Below are 13,988 nucleotides of genomic sequence, written 5' to 3' on the forward strand. Positions count from 1 at the left end.
GTTTATTTTTTTTAACATCAATTTCATTAAAAACAAAATAGATACTGATTTCGGTCAGCATTGATTATATTAATAAATTTCTAATACAATTTACAAAAACAACTTCCTAAAACGCAAAATAACTGCTAAAATTCAGCTTATTACATAACTTTTCAACATTTGCAAGAATGTGACAAACTTGCTTACAGAAGTCTAGTTAAAGTTGTAAGCTATAGTCTAGTATATTTTTTTTTTAATAATGATGCCACACTATTTGTGTGGGCGACGGTGTCTAAGAATAAGCGTTGTCTTTAATGTGGCAAAGTTTGTTAATTTAAAAAAAATATTTTTTAGTGTGTTAAAAACATTGCATGTGAGGCCTAGGTAACAAAAAGTCTTTATCCATTTAATAGGAAGCAGAGGCGTAGCGACCCCTCCCGGCGCCCGGGGACAAACTTTCAATTTGGTGCCCCCCCCCCCATTTTTATTTCTAATTCAAAATAGCAGCTAAAATGAGCTTTATTTTGGCGCCCAAAGGATCGGTACCCGGGGTCATATGTACTATCTCCGTCGCTACGCCTTTGAGTAGGCCTTTGTGTCGATGTAAAGTAGCTAACGTGAAGTAATCCATGAGAAGGAGTAATGTGTGTATACACGTGTGGGGGAGGTAACACACACGTTTTAAAAAGTAGTTTTTTTTAACATCCCTTATAATTCGATAAAAATACTCTGATATTTTTATTCAAGAATAAAGCATACTGTCTGGTTTGTTTTATTTACAACAAATAAGCGACATGCAAAGCTATCCGTGTTAATACGCGATGATCAGGAGACAATAAACAAAAATATTAACTCCCGGTCAAATTTTATACCATATCAAACAGACGGCGATTAAAATATTTTAAACAGTTAGGCCTATATAAAAAAAAAAAAAGCAACATAAGGGTATTTATACAGCACAGAACTGCGGGACAGCGATTCAGGTAGGACAACCGGTATGCGCGCAGCTCAAAACTGGACGGACTGGTTTCGTGTGTATTACATTGTATGAATGGTGTTGAAAATCTATATTTGTTACCCAGTGGGTGAAGGAAATGTGTAGTGCGCATGGTTTGTGACAGTCTTTTTTTACCGGACCCTAGCCTCACCCAAGAAAAAAATATATCAACACGGGGATAATATAATCATAATTCTTCTGTCAAATTGACTTAATTAATCGTTACTCAGTCTGAGGCTAGTGTTGTGGGGTCTTGTGTGAAGCAGTGCCTTGTGGAGTAACTCAAATAATTCAAGTAAGTGCTTACTTCTAGCAGTAGTTTCTATGGTCATTTTAACTGCAAATTAGTCATTATAATTAATCTTAAGCGGTGTGTCTACTCACGCCTGACTATTATACACATAATCTTTAAGTCTATAATTACGTAAACAGGTTTATTCTCCCAAGTATAATTTCTGAGTTTAAGGGATTCACGCAAAGTTGGTTAAAACTATTCCACGATTAGCAGCAAACTATGAATTGAAATAATTGGACCATTTCGATATCGAAACAAAACATTAAGAAACAAAACACAAATGTTTACTGGGTTCAATTTTTAAATATCTAACAAAGTAAATAAGTATAGTCAATAATACAAATAATTCCGTAGTGTATGTTATAAAGTACAAAACAGTAAAATACAAACAAAAAGGGACTGAACACACCCAGGTATTTCAGCGCGGCTACACCCATCTTTGTATTGATTAGTGAATATAGTTGAGTTATCGTTCTTTAAATTGTGAAAACCCCCACTTAGGACTAACGCTTGTTTTATTATATTAAAAAAATATAACTGCATTTTGATAGTAGATAGTACATCTGTATGTAGGCCTATATTTTTAAACTAGCAAAATAAAGTTTCGTCAGATTGGTGATAAACAATTGACCTACTTGTAGAAGTTATGTGCCATTAAATATTTAGGTAGACGTGTATTACACAAAGATTGCCCTTTTGGCAACGCTTTATTAATTTAATACGATATATTATCATTTTACATTATATATATATACACAAAGATTGCCCTTTTGGCAACGCTTTATTAATTTAATACGATATATTATCATTTTACATTATATATATATATATATATATATATATATATATATATATATATATATATATATATATATATATATATATATATATATATATATATATATATATATATATATATATATATATATATATATATATTGATAGAGAATGAACAATAAAGAGAAATTTGAAACTCTATATTGGAAACGGTAGCCTCATTCATATCTTTAAAGGGAGATTTTTCCATAAGTCTACCATGAAAATCATCTAGATTTCATATAATTGTTTTACACGTTTTAGAAAATACACAATAAATGTGTGTACAGTCCATCTTGTTGAATATATTTTTCTCACAGTGATTCGAACCCGCCACCAATCCGCTGAAGAGTCAATCAACCATGCATACAAATACTTCGTGGGATTCCGTTCAACTCCGTCACGTCACTGTTCACTACGCATTCAACGTTAGCTGCCGTGTTAACACATTATTCATACACGTATTAAAGCACGGGTTCCCAACCTGGGGGTCGCGACCCCCCTGGGGGTCGCGAAGGTCTTTCTGGGGGGTCGCCAACTGGTATACTAAACCTTAGTAATTTGAAACAAAACAAAAATATTTAGAAGAATTTTTAAAATTCGGCTTCATTAACATCACTGGAAATGTAATAGAGAAGAAACAAAGCGCACTGTACAAAGTTGTTCTCAGTCATGAATCTATGAAATCTTCAAAACTAAAACGTCATTTGAGACGAGTCATTCGGAACACACCAAAAAATATATGGAGTTCTTTCGTCGGTAAGAAGCTAGTTGCAAACGCCAGAGACTTGATCGAACAGGAAGTTTTCACCAGCATTAGTTCAAGCATCAAATGAAGTCACGATAGAAAATGCCAAGCAAAAAAAAAACAAACAATAGGAGAAAATCTCATCAAACGCTGCATGTACGTCAATGTTAAATAACACATTTTTATTGAAATTAAGCTTTCACCATTGTTTGCTTTTCAAGTTGATAAATCAACAGACGTGAGTTCGTGTTCGCAGTTGCTGGTCTGTGTCTATATTCATGCGGATGATAGCAAAGAAGAGTTTCTCTTTTATGAAGATAGCATGGAGAAAATAAATACCTTTTTTGAAACTGGATGATTAAAATGGGTTAGAACGGCTGTGGGGGTTTGTACGGATGGTGCGCCATGTTTAGCTCAAAATCGGGCTGTCAGAAAACAGAAAAGATTTAGCTCCCTAACCACTGCCCTAACCAATCGACATCAAGAGTGCATTGCTAGTATAACTTAGTATAAGTCGTAAATTATATAAAATCTGGAGCCTTCAAAGAACTAAGCAAAGACATGAATAAAGATCACGAGGTTCTGCTTTTCTACACTACAGTACGCTGGCTGTCAGACGAAATGTTGTAAATTGTGTTTTTGAATTGAAATCTGAAATCAAATTGTTCTTGGAAGTGCAAAGGAAACAAGACTTTTTGTTATACTTAAAACGACATAGAGTGGTTGGAGAGAGTATCATACCTAGCAGATGTGTTCGAACATCAAGATAAGCTTAACCTGAAGCTTCAGGGAAAATGAACGAATATTATAACTTTCCATGATAATATCAGGGCATTTTTATCAAAGCTGCAAAATCGGTAAAGAAAATAAATCTTGGAAATATTGTAAATTTGAGAAACTCTGCGGTGTGGTAGATGAATCTGATTGTGAGATAATTAAAATTTTGAAAGAAGCGATTTCTGGGCATCTTGAATCTGTTGAAAACTAACTGCATCGCTATTTCTCTGCGCTGAAAAAAGAAAAATCAGCATTTACGCATTACCCATTCTCTTCTTCCCTTGATGTTGCCAGCATTCCCGATGAATTACAAGATAAATTCTTTGATTTGTAGAATGATTCCGAGTAAGATGAAAAACTGCAGATACAATTTTGGTGAGGTATTTACCATTCATACCCAAACGTAAAATTTATTGACTTTTCGAGAATATATTTTCAACACTATTCTTCGATTAAAAACAAAATTATGATAATTATAATGACATAGGTTGGCGTTAACAAAAAATTTTTTAAATTAAAAACTTAACCACGAAGGTTTAGTGAATAGTATGCAATTTTGCTCATGCTATTAAAACATTTATCAAGAGTAGTTCATATTGAAAGTCTACTAGAAAATCTTATTTTAGTGCTTATTAATTTCCATACTAATTTCGGCTTTTTAATTCAATGGGGGTCACGGGTCACTTATTTTTTATAAAAGGGGGTCGCCACTCGAAAAAGGTTGGGAACCACTGTATTAAAGGTTACCATTTGGGTGTGTTCACTTCTCCCTAACGCGATACCCTTTTGTTATGCTTGAAAGATATCTTCGTTACAGCTTTTAAAAATTAGTCATCCTAGATAGCCGGACAGTTCTAACTCCCACATTCCATGCTATGGTAAAAGAAGTAGATGAACTCTACTTCACCCACTTCTCAGGGTAAAACGAAGGTGTATTTGTAATATGAATGTTGCATTATGTATGAAGCTGGGAAGATAGCAGCCCCCACCCTTAAGAAATTGGGGGTGGGGGGGGGGTGGAAAAGAATGCATGGAACGAGTATTAGACTTCAGCTAATTTAGCTTATTCTCTTAGTACTTAACTATCAGCAACCTTTCCATCTTTTTTTTTTTAAGAGGAGTTCATAGACGGACAGTTTTAAATATAAAAAAATACATCTTTCATAATGCTTTCTTTAAGAGCTGGAATACAAACGTAGTTTAATATTTATTTTTCTCGACATATCAACATTCCTGTGGATGCCTTGTGCGGCATAAGGACGCACTTACAACGTAATGTAACAATAGAACGAGGTACGCCTAATCAAGATGCTATTCTCGTCATAAATTTGGGCTAAACAAGACAGCATCGCGGTACGGTGTGGTACAAGCAACCGTCCCGAGTGCATATCGTTTAATTGGGGGCATTTTTACGTGTAGAATTTTAATTGCATTAACAGCCTTGGGTGGTCTTTGTTTTTGTTATTGCCGTGGGCATAACTTCCCCTTCCTTCATGTACTAGTGGGCGTCTGCCCCTCCATATATCTTGTCCTTAACAGATTTCTGACATTCCTTTGGGTCTGCTAATGGGCATCTTCCACTTGTGTAGCCTTGTGGCATCTTTATTTTCTAGCATGCCATTGTTACCTGCCACTTACTTTACACGCCATAGTGGAGTTCTCCCCCCTTAGCTCATGGCTCATTGTCTCCCTTACCTCAAATCATAGTTGGTCTTTATTTTGTAGCATAATAATTTCTTCATTTAATTTCTCTCCTTCCATAATTGGTATCTTTCCCTTGCTTGAAGCTCAATGGGTATCAATCCTTCCATTTTGCGTAAGCGGGTTTATTAGTTTATTCCCTATAGTCCATGCCGTAATAAATTTGTATCCCTTTATTTAAGCCACGCCCCCCCCTTCCCCCCCGCACTGGATTCCATTCCCTTATTTTTTAAATGTCATCTTAGCTCCTGCAATATTGGCATATCTCCATCACGCAATAATTCAGAGGGCATTTAATCCTTCCTACATTATATGGTGGCATCTTCATTGCGTAAGGCATTGGCATATTTCCATTCTGCCACAACATAGAGGGCGTGTTATTCTCCCTATGTTCAATAGTGAACTTCAGTGGCGTAGGCAGGGGGGAAGGGTTAGGGGGGGGTCAGAACCCCCCCCATAGACCCCTCGGTAGATACATAAAGTTTGAGCGGGGGGGGGGGTGCAAATCAAAAGTTTGTCCTCTGGGGCCGGGTAGGGACGCTACGCCTCTGATATATACATTTGTAATGCGGGAAAAAATTTGAACACCCCCCCCATGAGACGATCCTGGCTACGCCACTGGTGAACTTTACTTTTTCCCCCATCCAGTAAGGGGAAATATCTTTTAAAAGCCAGCAGAGTCATACACTGACAAAATCCATGTGTGTTGACGTGGTCCATCTTTTGTCGCATTGGCTGTCTTGGGGGTTCATAATTGTTTTCGGGAACAATCTTGTTACATTTGACTTTTCTCATAAGTGTAAATGCTTCTTTTGTCACTTTTATGGGTAATAAATGTAATTAAATAGTTTTGAAAAGTCCTTGTTAAACCCAACCTTTATAATAAAAAAAAATCTCAGATATTTTAGATGCTTGTGTTAGACTCGTGCTCCCCCCCCCACACACACACACGCACACACACGCTTTGCACCTGAAAAAAAATACAGCAATCTGTTAAAAAAACATGAGTTAATTTCTCTCGCCACACCTGGTGTCTCTATTTTAAGACACCCCCCCCATCCCCCTTACTTTAACCCGACCCACCCACCAATGTCCTCTAAAAACAGTGTAGACAAGGATTCTTATTCGACCCTCAGGACTTTACGAGCAAATAGAGAACTCTAAAAACTGTTAGAACTACTTCGATTCACGAGTTTCTGTGAAAAGGTCTTCCTTTTAAAAGTAAATAAAGCTAAGATACATAAGGATCTAACCTTCATGTACAATATGAACGCATTTCTGTGACCGTATATTTACCAACGACAAGGTTAGTATATTTAAATACGTGATAGCACGTATTATATAATAAATAAGATCAACAACTCAAAGAACTGGGAGCAGCAGAATAGCCAATAGGTTAAGGGTTAAGGTCACGACTAGGATACAAAATAATAGTCTGGACTTAAACGGTTAAAGATACTATTATAATGCAGGTTAACAGCTAAGACAACAAGGGTTAAAGGCAGTGGCGTAGCGAGGTCGGGTGTCACCCGGTGCGGCACTTAATGGTGTCACCCCCCAGAGGCGTAGCGACCCTTCCCGGGAACAAACTTTCAAATTTTCGATTTGCACCCCCCTCAAGTTTTTCTCTATATATTTTGCTATTTTTTGTCTTGGTGTCATCCCCCTAAATGGTGTCACCCGGTGCGGTCCGCACCCCCCGCACCATTATAGTTCATAATAACAGCCAAGACCAAAAAGGTTTAAGTCACAACTGAAACAGATGAATAAGCAAGACCAAAGGGGTTAAAGAGATGACTAGGGCGCAGATGAATATCCAAGATGAAAAGGATTAAGGGGATTATGATGATACATTTGAATATCCAAGACTATAAGGGTTAAAGCCATGACTATGATACCATAAGAATAGCCAAGACGATAAACGTTAAATAGATGAATAGCTAAGACTAAAAGGGTTAAAGTGACCATAATGATAATATATGAATATACTAGACCTAAAGCTTACAGACAAGACTATAACGCCAATGAATAGCCCAGACTAAAAGGGTTAAAGGGACGACTATGATACTATATGCATAGACTAGACCAAAAGCTTACAGACTCGACTATAATTCAGATGAATAGCCACGACCATAAAACATAAACGTCTATTAGCCCACCCAGCTCTGAAAGATCCTTTCAGGCATAACGGTCCCCGGGCTAGTTATTTGGACAACTATTTTTTTAATACTAAATTTGTATTTTGTTTCCACAGGGCACGAAAATGATGGCCCCTCAGTTCAACCCCGACACCGCCAAAATCTACCACTTCCGGTACATGCGAGAATACCGAGCAGTCTCGGTCTTGTGGGCGGTTTTGACTATAATCTGGTGCATTCTAAATATCGTCTGCTTCGTGCAACCGCAGTGGATCGGCGACACGGAAGAATCAGCTGGGTACGGTCACATGGGCGTGTACGCCTACTGCTACCCAGACACCATCACGGCCAAGTACCTGTGTACCGGAAGTTTCACGGACTTTGACACCATCTTGAACGGCCCCTTCAAAGCGACCACCTTCTTCTGCGGCGTGGCGGCGCTGCTGATGCTGATTACCGTTGCGGCCCTGTTGCTGTTCTTCTGCTTCAAGAAAACCGCCGTTTTCGTCTTCTGTGGAATATTAGAACTCGTGTGTGGTAGGTGGAGTTTTAATGATGCTTGAGATGTCTTGATAGGCCTTATAATTAAATGAAAAGTGCGATACAAGCAGTCTTAATTAGGTAGATCTGTTTCCTTTTGTAACCATTCCATGTATTTATGATCAGCACTTCAAAAAGTGTTTAAGTACAATAGAACCAACTATCCCCATTTACTATAATGTGGAAACAGGTGACCGGCACAAAAGAGTATGCATTTTTGAGTGTTGGGGGGGGGGGGGGGAGGGTTATTAGGGCTTCGAGAGTCTTCATTAAGAAGAGCGTATGGATGTCTGTGTGTGTGTGGGGGGGGGGGGGGGGTGGTGATGTTCTTCTTAAAACGTAAAATTAATAAAGACTGCCTTAAACATCAAAACACCATGCTTGTCAAATCACCCCGATAATTTATGCGTTTGACCGCAATACGGAGAAGGAGGGGGATAGTAGAAAGGTGATAAGGAAGAATATGAGAGAGGTGTCTTTTGACTTAGTTGACTTAATCCATTGTGGAGCAAAGGGCTGCAGCTACATCTGTCCACGTAAACTTCCACAGTCCTACTCCAGGATTGTTTTGACCGGCCTACTTTTCTCTTTGCTGCTCCAATCCAATGCTTGCCTCGCGATGTTAACCTCTTCTCAGTGTGTGCCTGATCCCTATTTGCGGGCTTTAATACCTCATGTCAATCGGGTGTTCCTTGTGGTTTGTCATTCGACATTTTGTCTGGTCATCTTAAGAATTTGTCGTAGACATCTGTTTGTGAACGACTGTAGTCGGTTGCTGAGTTAGTAGCCCTTCAGGTCTTTGAGCTATAAAGTCAGCACTTCTTCTTCTGGTTGTTTCTCTATAAGATTTTAATGGATTCATTCCAAAGTAACGTTTTCATTAATTTGCCTGCCTGATTAACACAAACCAAGTGTTTCTTCCAGTCTTTTTTCTCGGGGGAGGGTTGGGGGACTTGAAATTTCCGGGGCAGGGGAACTGTTAAAATTATATATTTTCTATATAAATTCCATTTCGTTTCTGGGGGGAGCGGTAGACTCTTTTCGACCCGAAGAGATGCCTGTAAGAAACACTGCACAAACCATCTTACACGTTTTAAACAATGACTAACTCAATAGCCTGGTACCCGATGACTAGTTTTTAATGTAATAAAAATAAAGTTAACAGAAAAAAAATGAAAATATTATTTCTAGAGCACACGAAGCTGCTAACCTAAAACAGGTTAAATATTGACATTTAGAGACGCTTTCAAAGACCGGTCTGAACGGTTTTTAGTGTATCCCATTACGTGCCTGCTAGCATGCTAAAGCAAATTTGATTTTTTTTTCTGTGGCATAATACAAAATTATTCCTTAGCTGCATGCGGTGAAGTTGTTTAAAAAGAGTGGGTTTCTTTGAAAACAATTAGTTGAAAATGGATTTGGTTTAAGTTCAGTTGTGAGTAGGAAGTGTAGTATACGCAGGTGAACCAAATAAGAAAGTTTTTCTAAAATAATGAGCTTGATTGCGGTTAAGATTGATTCGTGTAAGCGTGTATGTGTGCGAGTTAATCATTTACTGTGGTGGGGGGTGTGGGGGAGGGAGGTGTGTGGTGGACCATTAGGTATGTAGGTCTACCAATAGGTGTGTGTTCAGACGAATCTGTGCGGTTGGGGCAGTAGGTGTGTGGATGGAGCAGTAGATGTGGGTGGAGCAGTCGGTGTGAGTGGAGCAGTAGATGTTGGTGGAGCAGTAGATGTGGGTGGAGCAGTCGGTGTGGGTGGAGCAGTCGGTGTGGGTGGAGCAGTCGGTGTGGGTGGAGCAGTATTTGTGTGGGTAGCCAGTCGGTGTGTGGGTGAAACATAATGAGTCTGTGTGGGTGGGCCATTAGTTGTGTGTGGGGATGGGCCATCCATTGTGTGTGGGTATGGGCCATAATTTGTGTGGGTGGCGGTAGAAGAGATGCCTTGAAGAAACTCTGGGTATCAGATGACAATTCTTTTAGATGGAGTAAGGGAAAACATTAGTGGTATGAAATCTGCGGTATCAATTCTAAAATTATGTTTATTTACACTTTAAGAATATAACAATTATTTAAAAAAAAAATACGGTAGATAAACAATAGAATACACACAAACTGCAATTTGGTTTTCCTTTTAAACATTTTTTTTCTTGTTTTTAATTGAAGAATTTACGGTATCGACTAAAAGCTAAGCAAGAAGATTTTAAAATATGGCACTGAATATATTTTCTTACAATTTTATATAACTTAACTAACCCTCGTTCCAACATTCTCACTTTCGCTTCTGCCATCCGCCCCCATTTCCGGTTGAACCTTTCAACAAATGCTATCGCTATGAGCTATTTATTCTCCATGCATTGGCTCAACGGCTATCGGGAGACTCGTGAACGCGCCATTTATATATCAACACTTTCTCGCTAGATCTCGCGAGACCCCGAGGTAAAAAAAATTGTTTGTCTTAGCTTAGCCTAGCCTGAACCTGCACTGAAGTGATAAATGCCGTGTAATTTGTGGAAATTTTGTAGTTCGTATTACTGGAGAAGCAATATAACTTTGAAATACTGGAAAAAAAAGATTTCAGTGTTTTGGTAGACATTTTTGTAGCAGCTTCGTTGTTAAGCTCATTAACACCTAATCAAGCATCAGGCAATCACAGCATCCACTAAAACTCAAATATCCTCAATTAATTTAATAACCTATTGCACGGTGTCTTTAAAAATCTCTAGAAACCCCAATACCTTGTAAACTTCTCAGGGAGCCCAGCAATTCCTAGTGATTGCAATATGTAAAAAGTATTTTCTCCATGCACGTAGTAATCTCATCATGACATGGGTAATCTGAATATGGGGGTCATCAGTAAATGACGACACGTCTCCCTCCTCCCCTTCTTCATACAACATCACAAAAATGCAGACCCTCCCCCCGAAAATGACGTCAAACATGAGCCTACTCCCCCTCTAAATTGATTGCAGTTTATTTTTTTAACATCAATTTTTTTTCTTAATTGTTATGGTATCGATCAATATAGGACATGGTAATCGATTTCTATTACATTTTATTAAACAATTTAGTTTCTAACATTACTTTTTTTTTAAATACAAAAGTGTGACGTCACACTATCTAACCCCCCTCATCACACATAGTCACAAAATAACGAACCCCATCCTTCACCTCCAGAATGTGCACATAGTAATCCCACATTCATTCCACCAAACATGTCGTAACGTCACAAACCCACAATTATTCCATCACGCATTCTGTAATCACATCATACTCCTAGTAATCCCACCAATTTTGTAGTAGTTCAAACCACGAACTTAGTAATTCTCCAATGTTCTTTAAATCCCTTTATGCTCTAGCAAGCTTATCGTGCGTCTAATAATCCCACCAATTTCCGATTAAAAAGTAAAGCTTCCTTACAGACCTAACGATCCATAGAGCAAATGAAGTGGTCAGCACAATGCCCAGTAACCTTTACTTTCTCTAACGTGAATCAGGCACCCAACAGATCTGGGTGTACTAGGTGACGTCAAGCAGTCTCGAGTCCAAACCGAGATCGGAACTAGTAGTCAGGCGCTCTACCACTCGACCACTGTTGCTCAGTAAACCCACCAAAGTGCTAATAATCCCACAAGTTTTCTAATAACCCCACAAATTTCAATGAAATTAAATCTGTTTTCTAATAATCCCACCAATTTTATTGCAATCCACCAATTTTCTTGTAATCCCACCAATTTTCTTGTAATCCCACTCATTTTCTCGTAATCCCACCATTTTTCTGGTAATCCCACAAATTTTCTTGTTTTCACAAATTTTCTTGTAATCCCACAAATTTTCTTGTAATCCCACCAATTTTCTTGTAATCCCACCAATTTTCTTGTAATCCCACCAATTTTCTTGTAATCCCACCAATTTTCTGGTAATCCCACCAATTTTCTTGTAATCCCACCAATTTTTAAATCCTCCTACCAATTTTTGTAGTAAACCCACCATGCACCCTCTACTTAATCGTCCTCTCTCCCCAGCCATCTTCATGTTCCTGGCCTGTGTCATCTACCCCGCTGGCTGGGGGCACGCCGAGGTCTACAAACTCTGCGGCAGCAAGGCTGGGGAATACAAGATGGGAGACTGCAGCATCCGGTGGGCATACATCCTCGCCATGCTGGGCATATTCGATGCCATCTTTTTGGCAGTGTTGGCATTTTTCCTGGCGGCGAAGCGGGCGAAGATCGACGTGTATACTACAAACAGCACAGTATCAAAATGTAAGTAAAAAGAAAATGGTTTTTTTTAACCAAGGGAGGCTACCGTTATTTTATTTTAATAACGGATTATGGCCCTTAATTCATAAAAAAACTTCAGTTGCAGGCCTACAACTACATATTTAATTTTGGATTATTATTGTAGTGTGTATTGTAATAGAATAGAGATCTATGCTCATTAATTAATCTTGCCAGTTAAACTTTAAAATTAAACTACTTGACATTCGTAAATATTAATTCACCAGTTAATTACCCATGCAAGGCGCGCAGCCTTAGAATGATAAATGGATTCCATGACCACACACTGACTAGTTTAGTATTGGCGGGAGGAGGGGCATGGAGGGTTGGCACTGACCGGGCTATAGTACCGGACACTGAAATTCAGCCTTTCTCTCTTCCAATGTCTACCCCGTATTATCTAACAGATTGAATATGGGGGATTCGTCTGTCGGATGGTGGCGGTGGGGAGGGGGGATAGTGTCACGACTTATTCATCCACAATAACAGGGACTGTGACTGTGTCACCCGATGCGGTAACTGATGACGTCACTGCCCCTCCAACATTTTTTTTTTTTTTTGCATTTTCAGTTTGGTGTCACCCCTTTTCACCAACGATTATATTATCTTAACTGGATGATACATAGTTCTGACTGTATAAAATTATATTATCTTAACGGGATGAAACACAGTTTTGACTGTATAGTACATTTTAATGATATTTCGAGTTTGGTGTCACCCCCCCCCCCTAATTAGAGGCGTCATGTAGGTCAGACCGCACACCTTACCTTTGCCTTATTACTCCACTTGTTTGTGTGATAAGTTAATAAACTTAACCAATATGTTTGCATCGTCCTAGCTTTTCACTATATAAACAATAAGACTAATATTTCTGATCGTTCTGTTGCAGCTGAGTTGAACGGCTACTCCGAGACCATGTCCAAAAAATCGATCCCGATCCAGCCCCAGGTGGTGGCGGTGCCAGCCGACGTGGTGGACGACAGGTACAGCGAGTTCTCCAGGCACTCGGAGAAGCCCCGGTCCCGTGGGGGGTTCCAGCTGTAGCCCCGCCCCACCATCACCGTTCGTGCACTTCACTGAGATGTTCGCTACCCCATTCCTCACGTATCTGCTGATGTGACTAGATCTACTACTTAAAAAAAAAACAACAAAAAACAACTGCTGGTTATCTTAAAATTAGAACTGGAATTAGGGAACAATTTTTTTTACACATTAAATATAATTAGATTTTAATAGGGATGGTCTAAATATTAAAGAAAACAAAAATGTTTTACAAAATTTAAAAAAAGAAATATTGACCAGTGCCCTTGCTCTCTGCTGATGGAAATTTACCTATTTAAAAATTGTTAACTATCTTGAATGCAAAACTGAAATTAACATTTTTTTTTTATGTTTTGGCTCATACAAAAAAATTAAACCGTAAATGGTCTCTATATTAAACAATTAAATTACCATGTTTTACAAAATAAAAAAAAAAAAGAAGTATGCATAATGCCCTTTATTTCTTCTGTCACTAGTATTTAAAAATTGTTGACAATGTTAAAACTGGAACTAAATTTATTGTATTTTATTTTGATTTTATACATCTATGTAGTTCAATTTTATTAGTAAATAGTACAAATGATCATGTTCTACAAAATATATATAAAAAAAGAAATCATTGAGCTGTGCCCTTGTTTGGCTATAGTGTTTATTTTAATTTTATTATGAACCATTTG

At 38.3% G+C, this 13,988-nt stretch overlaps 1 protein-coding gene across 1 annotated transcript; it reads left to right on the plus strand.

Annotated features, from left to right (window-relative positions):
* The first annotated feature begins 1,043 nt into the window (after nucleotides 1–1,043).
* LOC131958545 (LHFPL tetraspan subfamily member 3 protein) lies at nucleotides 1,044–13,655 on the plus strand. Its single transcript, XM_059323632.1, has 4 exons — nucleotides 1,044–1,271; nucleotides 7,568–7,988; nucleotides 12,016–12,255; nucleotides 13,160–13,655. The coding sequence occupies exons 2-4, from the start codon at nucleotides 7,577–7,579 to the stop codon at nucleotides 13,312–13,314; spliced, it is 807 nt and encodes a 268-aa protein (XP_059179615.1). The 5' UTR covers nucleotides 1,044–1,271; nucleotides 7,568–7,576; the 3' UTR covers nucleotides 13,315–13,655.
* The last annotated feature ends 333 nt before the right edge of the window (nucleotides 13,656–13,988 follow it).

This window comes from Physella acuta, unplaced genomic scaffold, assembly GCF_028476545.2.
Source record: "Physella acuta isolate Inbredline_101_S28 unplaced genomic scaffold, ASM2847654v3 ptg001333l, whole genome shotgun sequence".
Lineage (NCBI taxonomy): Eukaryota > Metazoa > Mollusca > Gastropoda > Physidae > Physella > Physella acuta.